At 52.4% G+C, this 15,201-nt stretch overlaps 1 protein-coding gene across 3 annotated transcripts in view; it reads right to left on the reverse strand.

Moving 5' to 3' along the window:
- Positions 1-937: 937 nt before the first annotated feature.
- Positions 938-15,201, reverse strand: part of raraa (retinoic acid receptor, alpha a) — a 59,831-nt gene continuing 45,567 nt past the window's right edge. For all 3 annotated transcript variants that reach the window (XM_023820809.2, XM_023820812.2, XM_023820810.2), the window contains exons 2-8: positions 12,867-13,015; positions 8,004-8,145; positions 4,589-4,749; positions 4,124-4,300; positions 3,766-3,970; positions 3,317-3,475; positions 938-3,221 (exon numbers count right to left, since the gene is read on the reverse strand). In XM_023820809.2, coding sequence (XP_023676577.2) covers positions 3,019-3,221; positions 3,317-3,475; positions 3,766-3,970; positions 4,124-4,300; positions 4,589-4,749; positions 8,004-8,145; positions 12,867-13,015 — 1,196 coding nt within the window. In that variant the 3' untranslated portion in view covers positions 938-3,018. The remainder of the gene's footprint in view (positions 3,222-3,316; positions 3,476-3,765; positions 3,971-4,123; positions 4,301-4,588; positions 4,750-8,003; positions 8,146-12,866; positions 13,016-15,201) is intronic.

The raw sequence follows: 15,201 nt of genomic DNA on the forward strand, positions 1-15,201 counted from the left end.
GCAGAACTTCTACTTAGGCTGTCTATGCCTATCTAGCATGCTGTCACTCTAATGAAGCCGCGTCTGCTTGCACCAATGTATTCCATGCCGGAATTTCCACCTGACGACTTCTAACACCATGGCATTTCTTTCTACCGTGTTCGTTTTTGTAGTGCAGCTTCATTGATCCTTGAGCAAATGGTAAACTTAAACTGGGCCACACATTGTGGCAGCAGGTCACCACTTAAAACACTGAACAGCATCTCATCAATGAGATAAAAGACTTTGGAGTTGAATGGCAGCAGTCAAGCCAGTGACTAAATCCATGCAGTATGGAGTCTGAAAGGTGAACGGGGACTATTTCCTCTTTCAAAGGGAATAAAATGGAAAAGGGGACCATAGGCACAGATCAGGTCTAAAGACTGAGCCCAATAAATTTTGGTCCGACCTGTTTTAAGTTGAAGTGGTGCCAACTTCCTGTATGCTATCCTCTGAAGTGTATGAGTTCAGTTTATACTCTCAATCTTATACAAAAATTGGAATGCCCCCCCGATAACAACAGACGATTACATGACAAATTCATACTTCAGAAGCCTTAGCGGCCTAGCGAATCCTAACTGGTTACAACAGTACAGTATAGCTTGGTTCACCCTGATTTTTTTCCTTAGAATGATGCACTAGTCCAAACGCTGGGGTGTGTGGTGTTGAAGATTGCAGGGAAGGGTTGCAAAGTTCAGGATGGAGGGGAGTTCACAGCTGGTTAGAGGGGCGGGTGGTTCGCTGGGCACAAACGGCCGTGTCTGTGTGGGCCAGAAGGGAGGGACATTAAGAAATACCCTGTTGCTTTTGTTTGAGCGGCATTTGTTTTATTCAAGCAACCACAAGAGCTACTGTACAAGATTTAATGAATCCTAAATTACTCTAAGCCACCCTCCCATCAAGAAAACAAACTACACAATGTATTAAATGTTGGTTTATTTATTTTTTTTCCCCAAATCGCTCAATGATGACAAAATCGAAACAGATTGTAAAATTTTCAAACTCGATGAGTGTGTTCATCTACTCCAGAGCAACAGGAAATGAACTGTGGGCTGCTGACAAAGTGTAGTTGCTTGCCAGCTGAGGAACAGCTGATCTGACACCCCACCCTGTCCCCCAACCACATTAGGGAGAGAAAGAGAGAGAGAGAGAAAAAAAACAGTCTGAGTATTGGCATTCCTACAGCGTTCCTGGCTCGCTGATTTACCGGACGCGAGTTCCAGGCTTCCTGGCCTTTATACCGTTGTCTTTTATGGTCAGGTTATCTGTAGATGCACCCAAAGCAAGAGCTCAGAAACGATGACAGGTGTGACTCTGAGCTGCCCCGCCTATCATTACAAGTTGAACTTTTCCAAACATCTGGAATAAGCTCTTATAAGAGCAGGAGTGAGACTCTAAAAGCTGGTGAGAGAGGGGGTTCCCACCCTGTGATGCTGATGTAAGGTATGCGATGTGAGCTGGCAGGCCCTGTGCTCGGCGCCTCCACATTACAGGAGCCTCACAGCAGCACTTCAGGTCTCAGCAGGCCCAGAAAACTAGTGGCAGAGGGTCCCGTTCCATCCGCGGGACGGACCGACTGAATCAGCTGGGAGCAGCGAATAAATAAGAGAAAAGCTTCTGCCAAGAACTCATCGGGCTCCTGTTGAATCCTTCGCTCACAAACACGCACGCATGCGCACACATACGCACAAACACGCACAAACACGCACGCATGCGCACACATACGCACAAACACGCACGCATACGCACACATACATACACACCATTTTCATTCTGCACGTTGCCATCCCTTTAAACTGTTGCTTGGCAACCTGACTCTGCCAACTTCAAACTCTCCCTGTCTCAGATCACAGGGTAAGACTGAGCTTGAAACCAAGTGCCAATGTCTGTGTGCCAGCAGAGCGACTCTCCTCCTCATTGATCTTTTCTTGTTTCTTTCTTCAGGGTGAAGCGAGAAATCAGTTCTTGCCCCTCACTGGTGTCCCCTACGTTCCTACACATCGGTCCCTTATCTAAGTGGCCTACACAGTACATCAATGCGATTCCTTCAGTAAGATGTGCTTAAAATCACTTTTACTCAAAAAAACCTAAAAACACAAAAAAGGTATTAAAAAATCAAGTGAAGGCTAAACTCTTCATAGTTTAAAGAAAGGAATACAGCTTATATACATTATCTCAGAGGCTACTTAAAATACACCTTATTAAAGATAATCTTCATTGTTTTTTTCAAGGACCTGTGACCTTACATACAACCAGTAAGATTATTATTATCTTTTGATTTTTTTTTCTCTCCTCAAAAGAAAAGTGAACCCTGGAACAATTTGTGTAACAATCTTTTTCTTCGTCCAACATTTTTAAATGTTTCATGAGTGAATATTAAATTGTACTTTTTTTTTTTTTTTTTTACTTTTGCTTTTGATTCAGTAAAACAGCTGTGCATTTCTCTGTTAATATCATGGGTATGAAAAGACAGTGGAAGAAAAACAATTGCATCTAATCTCAGAAACTGTGAGAAAACTTTCCAAAAAACACTTTTTTTTTTTTTTAAACCTGTCATTCCATCTTGGACAATTCAATGTCAATCATTCCTTATTTTTTTAATATATATTTATATATACATCTTTTTTAAGAAAAAAAATCTGTCTCTTAAAGTTGAAAACAGAAGACCGAAAGTCTGGTCTCCATTTAGTCCTGGCTGCAGGGAGCCTAAGAGGACGACCAGTGTGCACTGTCTGTCCTTAAGCCAGTCTGCCTGTCCGTCTGTCCCAAGTGTGACTGTCCCTGCCACGTCAAATAGTCCCTACATCCTGTGCTGGGATGTATCCAGTCATCGCGAAGGTCTGGAGGGGGTGTGAGAGGGAGGGTGGGGTGTCAGCAGTGTCCGTGTTTCTCAGTCGGCCTCCAAGCGAGGTCTATGACGTGATGACTGCACTCCTCCAGGGCTGCCGTGCAAGAGTGAGACGCTACTGCGGGGCGGGGGGCACGTAAAGGCCCCCGGCGCTACGGCGACTGCGTGGCCGGGCTGCTTTGGGTGGAGCTGGGCGACATGCTGGGGCTGCAGCTCCCGGGAGGGGCCCCCCCACCAGCCCGGGCACCCCCACTGTCCTGGCTTTCCAGGCCCTCTGAGTTCTCCAGCATCTCCTGGATGAGTGGAGGCATGGAGCCAGGGATCTCCATCTTCAGGGTGATGACACGCTCTGCTCCTGTGGTGGGAGGGGAGGAGGCGGTCAGCTACGATGCGGACAGCGAGCGTGTCTACTGTGCCAATGCCAGACCATGGTGCCCCCATGCGACTCACCCTTAGCGCTGATGCTCCTCAGGTCTGTGATTTTCATCAGCATCTTGGGGAACATGTGTGGCTTGTGCGGCCGCCGTTTCCTCACGTAGATCTTGAGAGCCTCTAGCAGAGGCTCCTGCAAGATATCCACCCTCTCCGACTCTTCCAGGTCCTGTCGGTCTGAGGAGGAAATACAGAAGGTTAACAGGATTCCTGCTGGTGTTGGTACAGCCCAAGTACTCTCTAAAGCAGTGTTCCTCAACCTGGACCCCAGGGACCCTAGACAGTCCCCTCCCAGCTCCTGGTATTATGCCCCAGAATTCCAGTGAAAATCAAAAACACAATCCCATCTGAAGCTTGGAGATTTTGAGACAGGTTCTCAATGCAGCAGTGAGAGGCTGCAGTCTTGCTTAAGTCCAGACCAAGCAGTGAGCCAAAGACCAACCAAGAGCAAACTCGCAGTGCAGTACCTCCACACAGCAGACAGATGGCACTGAGCAGCCCCGTTTCAGCATCGTCCATCTCAAGGGGCAGCAGCTGATTGGCGAATGCGAAGACCAAGTCGGTCAGGGGTCCAAAACCAGCATTGTGCATCTGAGTGCGGTTGAGCGTCAGACCATCTGAGAAGGTCATGGTGTCCTGCTCAGGCGTGTAGCGAGTGCAGATCCGCAGGATCTGAGATCGAGGAAATCAGCAGCACAGGAATAAAGAGTAAAGCATGATTCTCCCAAACATCCCACCCACTGCCATACTCCTAAAGATCTACATCTTCGAACAAGATTGGAGCCTAGATCTGGTGAAGTAGGGACAGAAATCACTGGCACTCACAAGGATGTCGAGACAGGCGGCCTTGAGCAAGGTGATCTGGTCAGCGATGGTGAGGGTGGTGAAGCCGGGGAGCTGTTTGGCAAATTCGACCGTCTTGATGATACACTTCGTGGAGAGCTCGCTGAACTTGTCCCATAGGTCAACATCCAGGGCGACGCGCTGGTCAGAGCTGTTGTTCTGGTGAGGAGGCCAAGATTAGTTTATTTCTGTCTTGACAGCCGAGTCCATCTTTAACAAATAGCATTATCTATCACATTTACAGTACAATTCCAAATGACAAAATTTGGGGCAAGTATTTCTTTGAAACTAATAAAACCTAACAATTTTAAGTAGAAAGATACAAATACAAATACATTCCACAGAATAGATTATTTGATGTGTCCAGCATCCAAAAAAGTAGCTGATGAGGTCAGCGGTGCTTTGCAAAATGGGCACTGGAAGCGGAGAGGAGGCTACAGGACTTACTGTAGTGTATTTTCCCAGCTGGCAGAGTGAGGGGAAGGTCTCCTGGTGGGCTTTGCGCACCCTCTCGATCATCTCCTCTGTGGCTGGGCTCAGCACGTAGCTCTCGGTGCACTCCTGCTTCTTCTCGTCCTTCTTCTTCTTGTTGCGGTCGTTCCTCACCGCTGAGGGAGAGAGAGACGAGACAATGAGGTTAAAGGTCCAGCCTGCTGCCTTCAACCAGTTGGCGAAGACCACCTGTCTTTAATGATGAGACGTAACCCACGTCGAGGGGTCCAATAAGCAGAGTCCCGGGTCAGACTCCTGTTTTGCAGGGTTCTTTTAATGGGCAACCAATCTGCTCCTGGAGCAACAGGAAATGACCTTACAGGTCATCCGCTTACTAATTATTAGGGACACCCGCCGCAGTGCGGGGCACACACAGCATTCGCTGTCATCTGGGGGCGGGGGCGGGGTGGGGGGCGGAAGGATGGTACACACAGTGAGATGCAGGGAGGGAGCCAGATTTTTTTCAAGGAGGAACAGAGGAGAAACAAAGAGTGCAGGGTTGGGGGCGGGGGGCTGCGGGTTTACGACTCCGGCAGAGCAAATGGGGAAAGGCTTTGATCTGACAGAGAGAAAAAACACGAGAGGAAAGCAAAGCTAAGGGCAGCCGAGGCACCGTAAAGGAAGCGGAAAGGTAACAACAAAGATCATCGGATTTTAAGAGGGGGAACGGATCCTCCTGGTATGTGCTGGGAATGCATCCCCTCATAATTACTGTATGGACACAAGTGGCACGACACAGCAGAAAAAGCCACAGCCAGCCCCTCACACTTAGAGTGAAGCCCACCCTCCCCCAGGAAGAGGCAAAGAGACTGATGGTGGCAGGTGATAAATAGGGGTGGGGGATGAAGTCGTTAATAACGCTGACAAATCACCGCTGCTTTCATTAAACCCCAAGCTAATCTAATAACATAATATGACAAATATCCAAGCGTTAATGGTTTAAAAGGCCGAGCTGAAGCCGCACCCCACAGCCCCCCCCCCCTCCTGTCTGATATTCTACGCTTCCCCTGGACTCTCTCCATCTCCAGCCCGGCATCACCGGCGTGGCCTCCACCAGCTGCATGCGCTTTGGGATGAGAAGGGGGTGCTTCTCTCACACTCCTTCAGGCAGACACTGGGGCTGGGGGTCTGAGGAGAGAGCGCCACTCTGAGCAGAGCTATGTCTAAAAGGAAAAAATCTTAGAGGCCTTCCACTAATTTTCATGTATGAAATGTAACACAAACACAGCCAAACTAAATGCATATCATTCTCACAGGGGAACACGCCAGCAAGCAGAACGTCACCCCAACAGCAGCGATATTCCACTTCTGTTTGCTTTTGTTATTTTTCAATCTTCAACTCAACAGTTGACACACAAACAATAGACAACACTGTGGCCAGCAGTCATTTGCCTGTGGTGAGAGTCCCCCCCCCCCGGCCGGGTAAAGTCGAAACCCCCTCTACAAAGCAGCTTCATTAGGTGCCCCAGGAGATACGAAATTAATTCCCAAATAAAAGCGGGGCTCTGCATCCTTGAAGCACAGACATTAGCTTGCCTGATAAATAGGAGGCACCATCATAAGCTGCACAACACAATTTAATGGAGTCATTAAAGAACTATTAGCCAAGGCCAGTAATCAGTCATGGCGGATTGCTGCACGTAATAAGGAGGTGGACTATGGGAGTGATGCACGCAGTTTCCCCCTCTGTGCCCCAGTCCGTGGGATCCTTCTCCCCCATCGGGCTTGGGTTAGGCCTCTTTTCGGCCTACAAGCTCTGCCCGAAAGTCTCTCTTATCAGTGTATCTCCCTCTCAAAATATGCGAGTGAGCGGGCGAGCAAGCCAGAGAGAGAGAGCGATAGAGCGAGAGTGAGGGGAGAGTGCTCACCAATCACTAGGCCTTTTGGCAAATTCAATAATAAAAAACAGACGGGGGGGGAGGGATGGGGGGGGGGTGCACAGGGAGAGACAGGGATAATTTGGGGGAAGAAAATTAAAGTCTTGGCAGGTCCTCCATCACGGAGATTAAATTCGGTGGAAGGATAAAAATGTCAGGCGTGCCAGCTTTTCCTGTGCACTGTTGTTTTGTTCACAGACAGAGATGAAAAATTTTCTCCTGCTGCGTCTCTCCCACCCCTCTGCACCACGCCATACCAGCTCCTCCCACCAGAGAGCGCACTGGCGGAGGGGCAGCCGGGACTCGCCCATGCGGCCTGCCTGTGGATCCGCAGGGGTACGCGGGAGGAGCACAGGTCTCCCGTCATGTGACATGAGCGACCGTTTGCACCAACATGGCTTCACGCGCTGCTGCATTTATCCCAGTATGACACACACACACAGCCCCACCCATCCGGACGGTACAGATTCCACGGATAAATGGGGGCTGACACCTGATATGAGGCGCTCCCACACTTACACCACTGCAAGCCACTTGGTCCACACTAACCCTACTGGCTGGGGGGCCCAGTGAGCTCTTACTCCTGGCCTACAGTGAGCACCCCCCTTCTGGGCAAACTGCTGAGTCTAATCCCTTCTACAAAAGGCTGGAGAATTAAGACCTCTGCTGCTCTCTTTCACAGCTACCTGGCACAGAGCCCTGCTGGCTACAAAGCCCCCCTTTGCTCCGAACAAAGCAGATCTACGTACGAATCTTTGTGTCAATCGGCAGGCCATCGGGTCAGCCGTCAAGCGGTCCATGAGATGGAAATCTCTGCGGTGGCCCCAAAAACACTGCCTTCCCATTCTGAGATGCTGCAGTGCATAATTCCGTCCACAAGGTGGCAGTAGCAGCCCGAGAGTCCAGCTGGCAACAAGCTGCAACGCGGGCCGTAATTAATGACCATTTCTAGCATTTGGGAAGACCAAGAATAACTAACTTAGAGAAATGCTTAGATCTGAGCGCTGGAAACCATCAGCACGTGTCGCATTTGGTGCTCAGTACAATAAAAGCCGCAGGGAATTATGCAGGACGGTCAGACGACGCATCCTGAACGTATCTGAAGAGTTTTCCAGGGGGTCTGAAGCTCCCTGAAGCACTTCCCAGTTAAGTAACATGACCTGATAGCATCTTTGGGTGCCCCCAGGCACAAACTAACGGAAGGGCATGCTGGGAGTCGAGGGGACACTGGGCCGCTCTGCCCACTGTTCGCAGTGCATCCAAGGACGGGCTTATGGGGCAGAATAAGACGCAGAGGTACCAGTGGGTCTCTGCTAAATGTGTGTGTGCTGCCCGCCAGCACTTCTGTGAGCTCCACGTGGCACACAGAGGGTCCAGCAGGTCGACCTGCTCCGAGAGCACCAGCTGAAACAGCCCTGCCCCACAGGCTGCGGAAGGGGCTGGGAAGGCGTGGAAGCGGTCAGTGCTGGTGACGGGACGGCCTGGCCACTCACACTCTTTGGACATCCCCACTTCTAGGCACTTCTGCAGCCGGCAGTACTGGCAGCGATTGCGGGTGACCTTGTTGATGATGCAATTCTTCTCCCGGTGGCAGGTGTAGACCATGTTCTTCTGAATGCTCCTCCGGAAGAAGCCCTGGAGTTTGGAGGGAGATACAAGAGTGGGTGGGGGGGGGGGGGGGGGGGAAGGTCAGCAAGGATGCCACGTGTGTGCCAGGGTGGGGCTCTGACCACACAGGGTTTAACTAAGGCGCAGCTGAGAAGGAAACAGTACGTTTTATTACCGTTTTATGCAGAGCGTGAAGACAGGAAGTCGAGCTTGTATCAGAGAAGAACCACGGCGATAAGTGCCCCCCTCCCCAACCCCAAAAGTCCCCTGATCTAATTCCACAGCGCCTGACACACCCATAAAAGGGCGTTTGCACACCGTAATGTGCTTTTCATTTTAAGCAATTTAGTTTTTTCTTCCCAAGACATCTGAGCTTCTGGTCTTACTCTAGTCATCAGAAAGAACACAGACTGCTTTAGGGGGTGCTTATCTTTCTGTTATAAAACTACCATAAATGAAGATGGAGGGTGCGATCTGAAACGGGAGGCAAGAGAGAAATGACAGTGAATGCCACCTGTAGGACAGGTTATGTCTCGATAGCCCACTGCCCAATTACCGCCGAAGACTGAAACTGCCAAGTCGCCCCAGGGTAAACAGCATTTACGCAAGACATGCAACCACGACCCGAGGACCGCAGAAGATGACGGAGAACTTCCCCACATGCCAGACGGCTAACATGGTGAAATCTTGAGCATCACGGGTAAATACAGGAATAGGTGTAGGGCCAGTCAAAGTGTTTTCATCTGCCTTGTGAGAGCAAAAAAAATATAAAAGTTTACCCAGTGTTAGTGTGCAGGCATCGGAAAGGGCAGCAGTGGAAATATTTAGGGTATAGCTGGTTTCTGATCAGCAGAGAAGCAGACTGCTGTTATCGCTGGGAGTGGGACAGGAAGTAGGTTTTTGCATGTTACCACACTGAGAACAGTGAAGAGGAACAGCAGAGTACACCAGGGAAAAGAGAGAAACAGAGAGAGACAGCGATAGAGACAGTATGACAGACACACACAGACAGAGAGACAGAAAGTGACAGACAGACACGCCGGCAACACCAGAGGGAGCCGCGTGAGCGCTGTCCCCCTCAAGGCTGCCGGCGTGACCCTGGGCAAGCCCATCATAAACCTGTCATTTCACAAGTGACTGCAGAAGGACATAACAGTTAGGGAGCAGCATCGGCTTGGAAACCACGGCGTCGGACTGCGGCGGACCAGCTAACCAGGTCTGTTTTGTGACTGGCGAACTTGCTGATAGAGGGGCAGCAAAAGCGTGCGACTGGACGTCACCGAGGGCCCTTCACCGGACAGGGCCTCCCTTCCACAGCTCTGCGGCTCTTTAGCGACATTCTGCACCTTTCTGTACCACACAGGGTGCTGGTCAGAGGCACAGGGCCCCTACAAATGGCTTAACCGAGAGCTCAGTCACAGAGAGGTGATTTAGGAGGGCAAGTCAGGGCCGCTGTGAAATGGCGGCAGGGCCCCTCCCTCCAAACCCTTGTCACTGCCCAGGCCCTCCGCCACACAACTCAATCACGGAGCTCTCAATTCAAGCATGCTCCTAGTCGGCTGGCACTCCCACCTGACCTCAGCCCCAGCCGAAAATCCCATCAAGGGACCAGGGGTCAGCTGACACCTGCCGCCCGCTCGCAGGGACCTGGGGAAGGAAGGTGCCACAGCCAAAGAGGGCAGCCCCCCCAGCAGTTAATGCCGTGTGCTCTGACCCCCAGGATGTGGAATGGCAGGTGGGGCGCGGCTGAACATCCAGCACTAAACCCAAACTACTCCACTTAAGCATCCAGCTGCAGAAATGGGTCCAGATCCGCAAGTGGGATCAGGACGGCGGCCAGACAGCTGGACATACACAGCTGAGAAGGAATGCCGTCCTCTGGCCAACCGGAACGCAGAAAGCATTAGACATACTTCATTCACCCGCTGATTGGTATTTGAACTGGTATTTGAACCTGCTAGGCAGTAACTCCAGTGACACTGACTTTGTGAGGAGAATGAGTAAATAAGATCGCAAGCGAGAGAATGCGAGCCCCTTTCTGCCTGACGATACAGGCGGGGGGGGATCCTCGCTCACTCGCCTGACAGCTGTGCCTCCTCTTTGCAAAATGCTAATGACTTCTCTAATGGGAGCCAACAAGAAAAACTGCAACAGCGACAGTGCACTGGTAGACTTTAAGCTGACTGTGTGCCAAGAATAACTGTCATCCTCCCAGAAGTCAAACAGAGATGGAGAGACACTGCTGATCCTGCTCCCATTCAAACACACACAGGCAGACGGAGAGACAGACAGACTGCCTCACACACAAAACAGAATGCCTGACACACACACACACACACACGAGACATACTCACTCACACACACACACAAATGAGACAGGCTGACACACATGTGCGAGCACGCACACACACACACGGAGGCAGGCTGACACACACACACACACACACACACACACACACACACACACAGAGAAGCGGGTCTCGCCACAGCACAGCAGGCACCGCTGGGACACGGGAGGGAGCAGCCGGCAGCTGCTGGGGGAGATACACTCCAGGCACCAGTCATGATCACATTTCTCTCTTCAGCTAATGAATGCAGCTGTTTATGCTCCGAAATCCCCTGGAATGAAATCAATTGGGTTTTCACTAGGTGTAAAAAAACACAGTGGCAGAGGACGGGCCAAGCGGCTGCCTGGGAGAGAGAGAGGAGAGTGCACAGGGTGGGGGGTACTGATGGCATGCGAGGCAAAGAGGCCGGGCACAGAAACACCCCGACGGACAGGGAGCGGACGGCTGGGCGGCTCTCTGAATGCGACCGGCTGTCACAAAGAGTGAGACAGCACCGCCGACCACTGGGCCTGCTCGCAGGGAAACGGATTAGGGCCAATCCAAGAGGGAGAGATGGAGGGATGAAAGGGAGGCAGAAGAACAGAGAAACGATGGCTCTAATGTGTGATCCGCCTGTGATCTCTCCCTTGTCAACACTTAACCCCGTGCATACTACTGGACAGGGGGCTCAGGTACTCCCACAGCTTCCCGGACACTCCCCTCTGTGCCTACACCCCCATTCCATTAGGAAGTCCTGCTTCCCATGGCCCGAACAGGCCCCCCCCCCCCCCATCAGCACTAATCCAGCCTGCGACGGCAGCTCTCCTTATCAGCAGGCCTGCAGAGCTGTGGGGAGGCCGAAGGGGTTTCCAGGATGACAGGGACCAGCTTAGGAGCCACACCGCGGGGATCTGTGGGTATGTCGCCACGGCAACGGGATCGATCCCACCCACCACGCAGCCGCCCCTGCGGGAGGAAGTCCGCCCTTCAGGCAGCGAGACGGGAGTCTGGGCATGGAAATGCTGCAAAGGATGGGCAGATGTCACGCTGCGCCGGTGCGCCTGCCAGGCCACCGATGACAGCAGCAGAGACGACATCACGGGGCGGCGGGGCCGCGACACGCCTCAACAGCCCCATCCATAAGGGGCCAAAAGGCTCAACCGGTGCGAGGACGAAAGCGGAGTGCTAAGCTAACGGGTGACCGTCCTGTGCTCACCACATTCCTACTAATTCACAGAAGAGCAACATGCAATTTCAATGCAAGCATCGCTGCCAGCCTGGATTCCCCGTCCGGCACCTGCCCCCCCCCCCCCCCCGAGACAGCGCCAGTGGCCGTGCCTGTTAGGGGAGGGCTAACCTGAGCACTACCCCAGGCCCAGCAGGGCAAATCACGCAAACGTAGGCCGGCGCCGTTTAATCATATGAGGTGCACGAACCCGGGTTTGAGCAGAGGAATGGTAGGAGGACACGGGTGACCTTAGCTGCAGCAGCGGGGGCTCCCTGACGTTAATCTCAGCAGGTGACCATTCAGCTCAAAGGATTTGCTTAATTCCCACTCGGCACATGTGACCTTGCCCAGACCACTAACAATAATAGCAATGATGATGATGATGAAGATGATTATGCAAGAGGATGGACTCTATGTGAGCACAGCAGCCACGCTTTGGCAATAGTTTGTCTGTGTTCTGCTGCTGTACCTGCCTCCCTCACAAGGCCCCCCCCCCCCCACAAGTTCAGGGGCGGGAGAGTGTATCTATCCATGTTCAGGGGTGCGACAGTATATCTATCCATGTTCAGGGGTGCGACAGTATATCTATCCATGTTCAGGGGTGCGACAGTATATCTATCCATGTTCAGGGGTGCGACAGTATATCTATCCATGCTCGCTCAGTGAGTCCAGGGCCCCTGATTTCAAATACAGCTTACAAGTCCCTTCACTCCCAGGGCCCAGAGCTCTCAGCCAGGCTCCAGATACGACAGTGAAAAAAGAAGCTTCCAGAAGGAAGCCAGGAATACAACTGCGGCATGACAGCGCCTTCCGTTTCTGTCCCCGCTAAAAGAGAAAGGCTCAGCCCGGAGCAGGAAGGGCCTCATAACTGCCAGCTTTGTCTCAGACTCCTGGAACTGGGCTCTGCACTGCATCCCTGGCAACCTGCTTCTGAAAAACTGGTAACATCAGCTGCGCGCTGACAAATAAGCAGGCCCGGAAGGTCCAGAATGCCCTCTGCTCTCAGAGATGGCCGAATTCATTCAGAGGGACTGGCAAGGCTGAGCAGCCCTGTGCGATCATAAGGACGAGACAGAGGCTGGAGGTGCCTTCTTCAGGGCCTGGGAGGGCGGTCCCTCAAGGAATGGGAGGGGCTGAGTACAGGGCAGTTGGCATGGTAACTGTCACTGCACATGCGCAGATGGCAAACTCACCTTGCAGCCCTCGCAGGCGCTGACCCCATAGTGGTACCCTGAGGACTTGTCCTGGCACACGAAGCAGGGCTTGTAGACCCGTGGGGGAGGGGGCGGCGAAGGGGGGCTTGGCACGATCTCCTCTGAGCTGGTGCTCTGAGTCTCAATGGCTGCAAGAGGGGAGATGAACGTAAAGAGAGGTCAGATACTCGAGTGAAACTTCAGGAAACCCAGCACAGGCAGCGAGACAAAGCGGCGCACAGACAGAGGCGCAGGCACAGAGACGCACAGGCACAATTCATGTTGTGAGGCACAAGTCCAGGTTCCCAGGAAGACGGCACTCAATCACTGCATCATGGCCACTGGAAATGCTTTGGTTTAAAATGCAGAGTTTATGCCAAGCCTGCTCCCCGCTGCCATTAATACAGTACAACGTGTGTGTGTGTGTGTGTGTATCATCTGCTGGCTGCCTGCGGGCCCCAACGGCACTGCTGTGTAAATAAGACGTCTAAATTTAACACTGAGTCTGTGTGGCTGCGGGGGGGGGCTCCACGTGATGCCAAAGACCACGGCCACTGAGACCAGCACAGGTGTCCCCTCCTCTGTCCCTGCCACTGAGACCAGCACAGGTGTCCCCTCCTCTGTCCCTGCCACTGAGACCAGCACAGGTGTCCCCTCCTCTGTCCCTGCCACTGTGACCTACAGTTGCTCCAGGTGTTGCTATTATCCAAAGTGACTTACAGTTGAAACCCGCCTGCACAGTGTGACTGTTTTTATGCCTATAGTTTATGTACCTTTCTCACAGCTACAGTCCTTCCGGGACAGAATCTCCTAACATTCAGGTAAAGCAGCTGCCACCATAACCGCCGCACCACCCACTGGCCCAGCAGCCGCCAGGAGAGGGCGAGCCGGGAGCGAGAGCAGGCTGCCGGCCAATTACAGCCAATTAGACAGCCCCGGCGAGAGCAGCACGAACACTGCGCAGAGAGGGACGGGGAAATGGGGCACAGTACATCAGGTCTGCGCTGTGGTGCAGGCTCAGAGCCGGCATAGCGATGGAGGCACTAATCTCTCTTTTGAAAGCCAGACAGCACTGCAGTGGAATGGCTTATCACGCTCCGTGGGAAAAGTTGAGGAAGTTATTACACATGCTGTGGCATGACTTAAGACGCTGGGCGTTTGAGAAGTTGATACCAGTGTGTGTGTGTGTGTGTGTGTGTGTGTGTGTGTGTGTGTGTGTGTGTCCCTCCCTCTGCGTCCCTGTGCCTCCCACTCGCTGGGGGACATGTCCAGGCAGGCTTCGCATGCTTGCCGATTATTTCCAACATGGACATGGTGACTGTGTGGCGGCTGGGCACCCTGACGCTGGGCCGGCACACTGCACACACACTGCACACACACTGCACACACACTGCACACACACTGCACACACACTCAGCCCCCAGCCTCTCACCCCCTCCGGACTCCGGCTGTGAGGACCCAGCCCACACTCCTCAATGGCTGTGCCATTTGCGCGCACACACATGCACCCGCGCACACACAGATGTGCACACACACATGCACCCGCGCACACACAGATGTGCAAACAAACCTTGCACCCCACCTTCCTCTTTTGATCTGCATGGCACTGCCAGTAATGCCAACCACATAATAGCAGAACCTTTTTGGGGCAGGGGTGTGGCTGGAGATAATCACTAAACAGGGAAGGTCCTTAAATGGGGGATACTATGTCTGTTCCCATGGGAACCTTTAAGCCTGCAATGCAATCACGGAACATAACAGCGCTAACCCATAAATACCCGCCTTGGGCCAAGCGGCTAATTATGACACTAACCCACAGATACCCACCTAGGAACACATGGCTAACTGATGCGAACCCATTGATACCGTGGGCCACGAAGTTAACTGTGACGCTAAGCCACAGATACCCACTTTGAGCCACGTAGCTAATTATGACACTAACCCATAGATACCTGCCTAGGGACACATGGCTAATTGTGACGTTAACCCATTAATACTCACCATGGGCTACGTAGCTAACTGCGACGCTAAGCCATAGATACCCACCTTGGGCAATGCGGCTAACTGCGACGCTAAGCCATAGATACTCACCTTGGGCCATGCGGCTAACTGCGACGCTAAGCCATAGAAATTCACGGTGGGTCAACAATGCAAACTGCAGCACTAACCCATAGATACCCAGTTTAGGCCCTGCAGCTGATTGCCGCTCACACCAGCTGGTAGAGATAAAAAGCAGCAGCAGCAAACAGTAAACAAACATGCGTGTGCATGGAGGTGGGGGCTGCAACAAAACCAGCAGCAGCAGACCTGCCCTGTAGCTGCAAATTAAGAAAAC

Source organism: Paramormyrops kingsleyae, chromosome 5, assembly GCF_048594095.1.
Source record: "Paramormyrops kingsleyae isolate MSU_618 chromosome 5, PKINGS_0.4, whole genome shotgun sequence".
Lineage (NCBI taxonomy): Eukaryota > Metazoa > Chordata > Actinopteri > Osteoglossiformes > Mormyridae > Paramormyrops > Paramormyrops kingsleyae.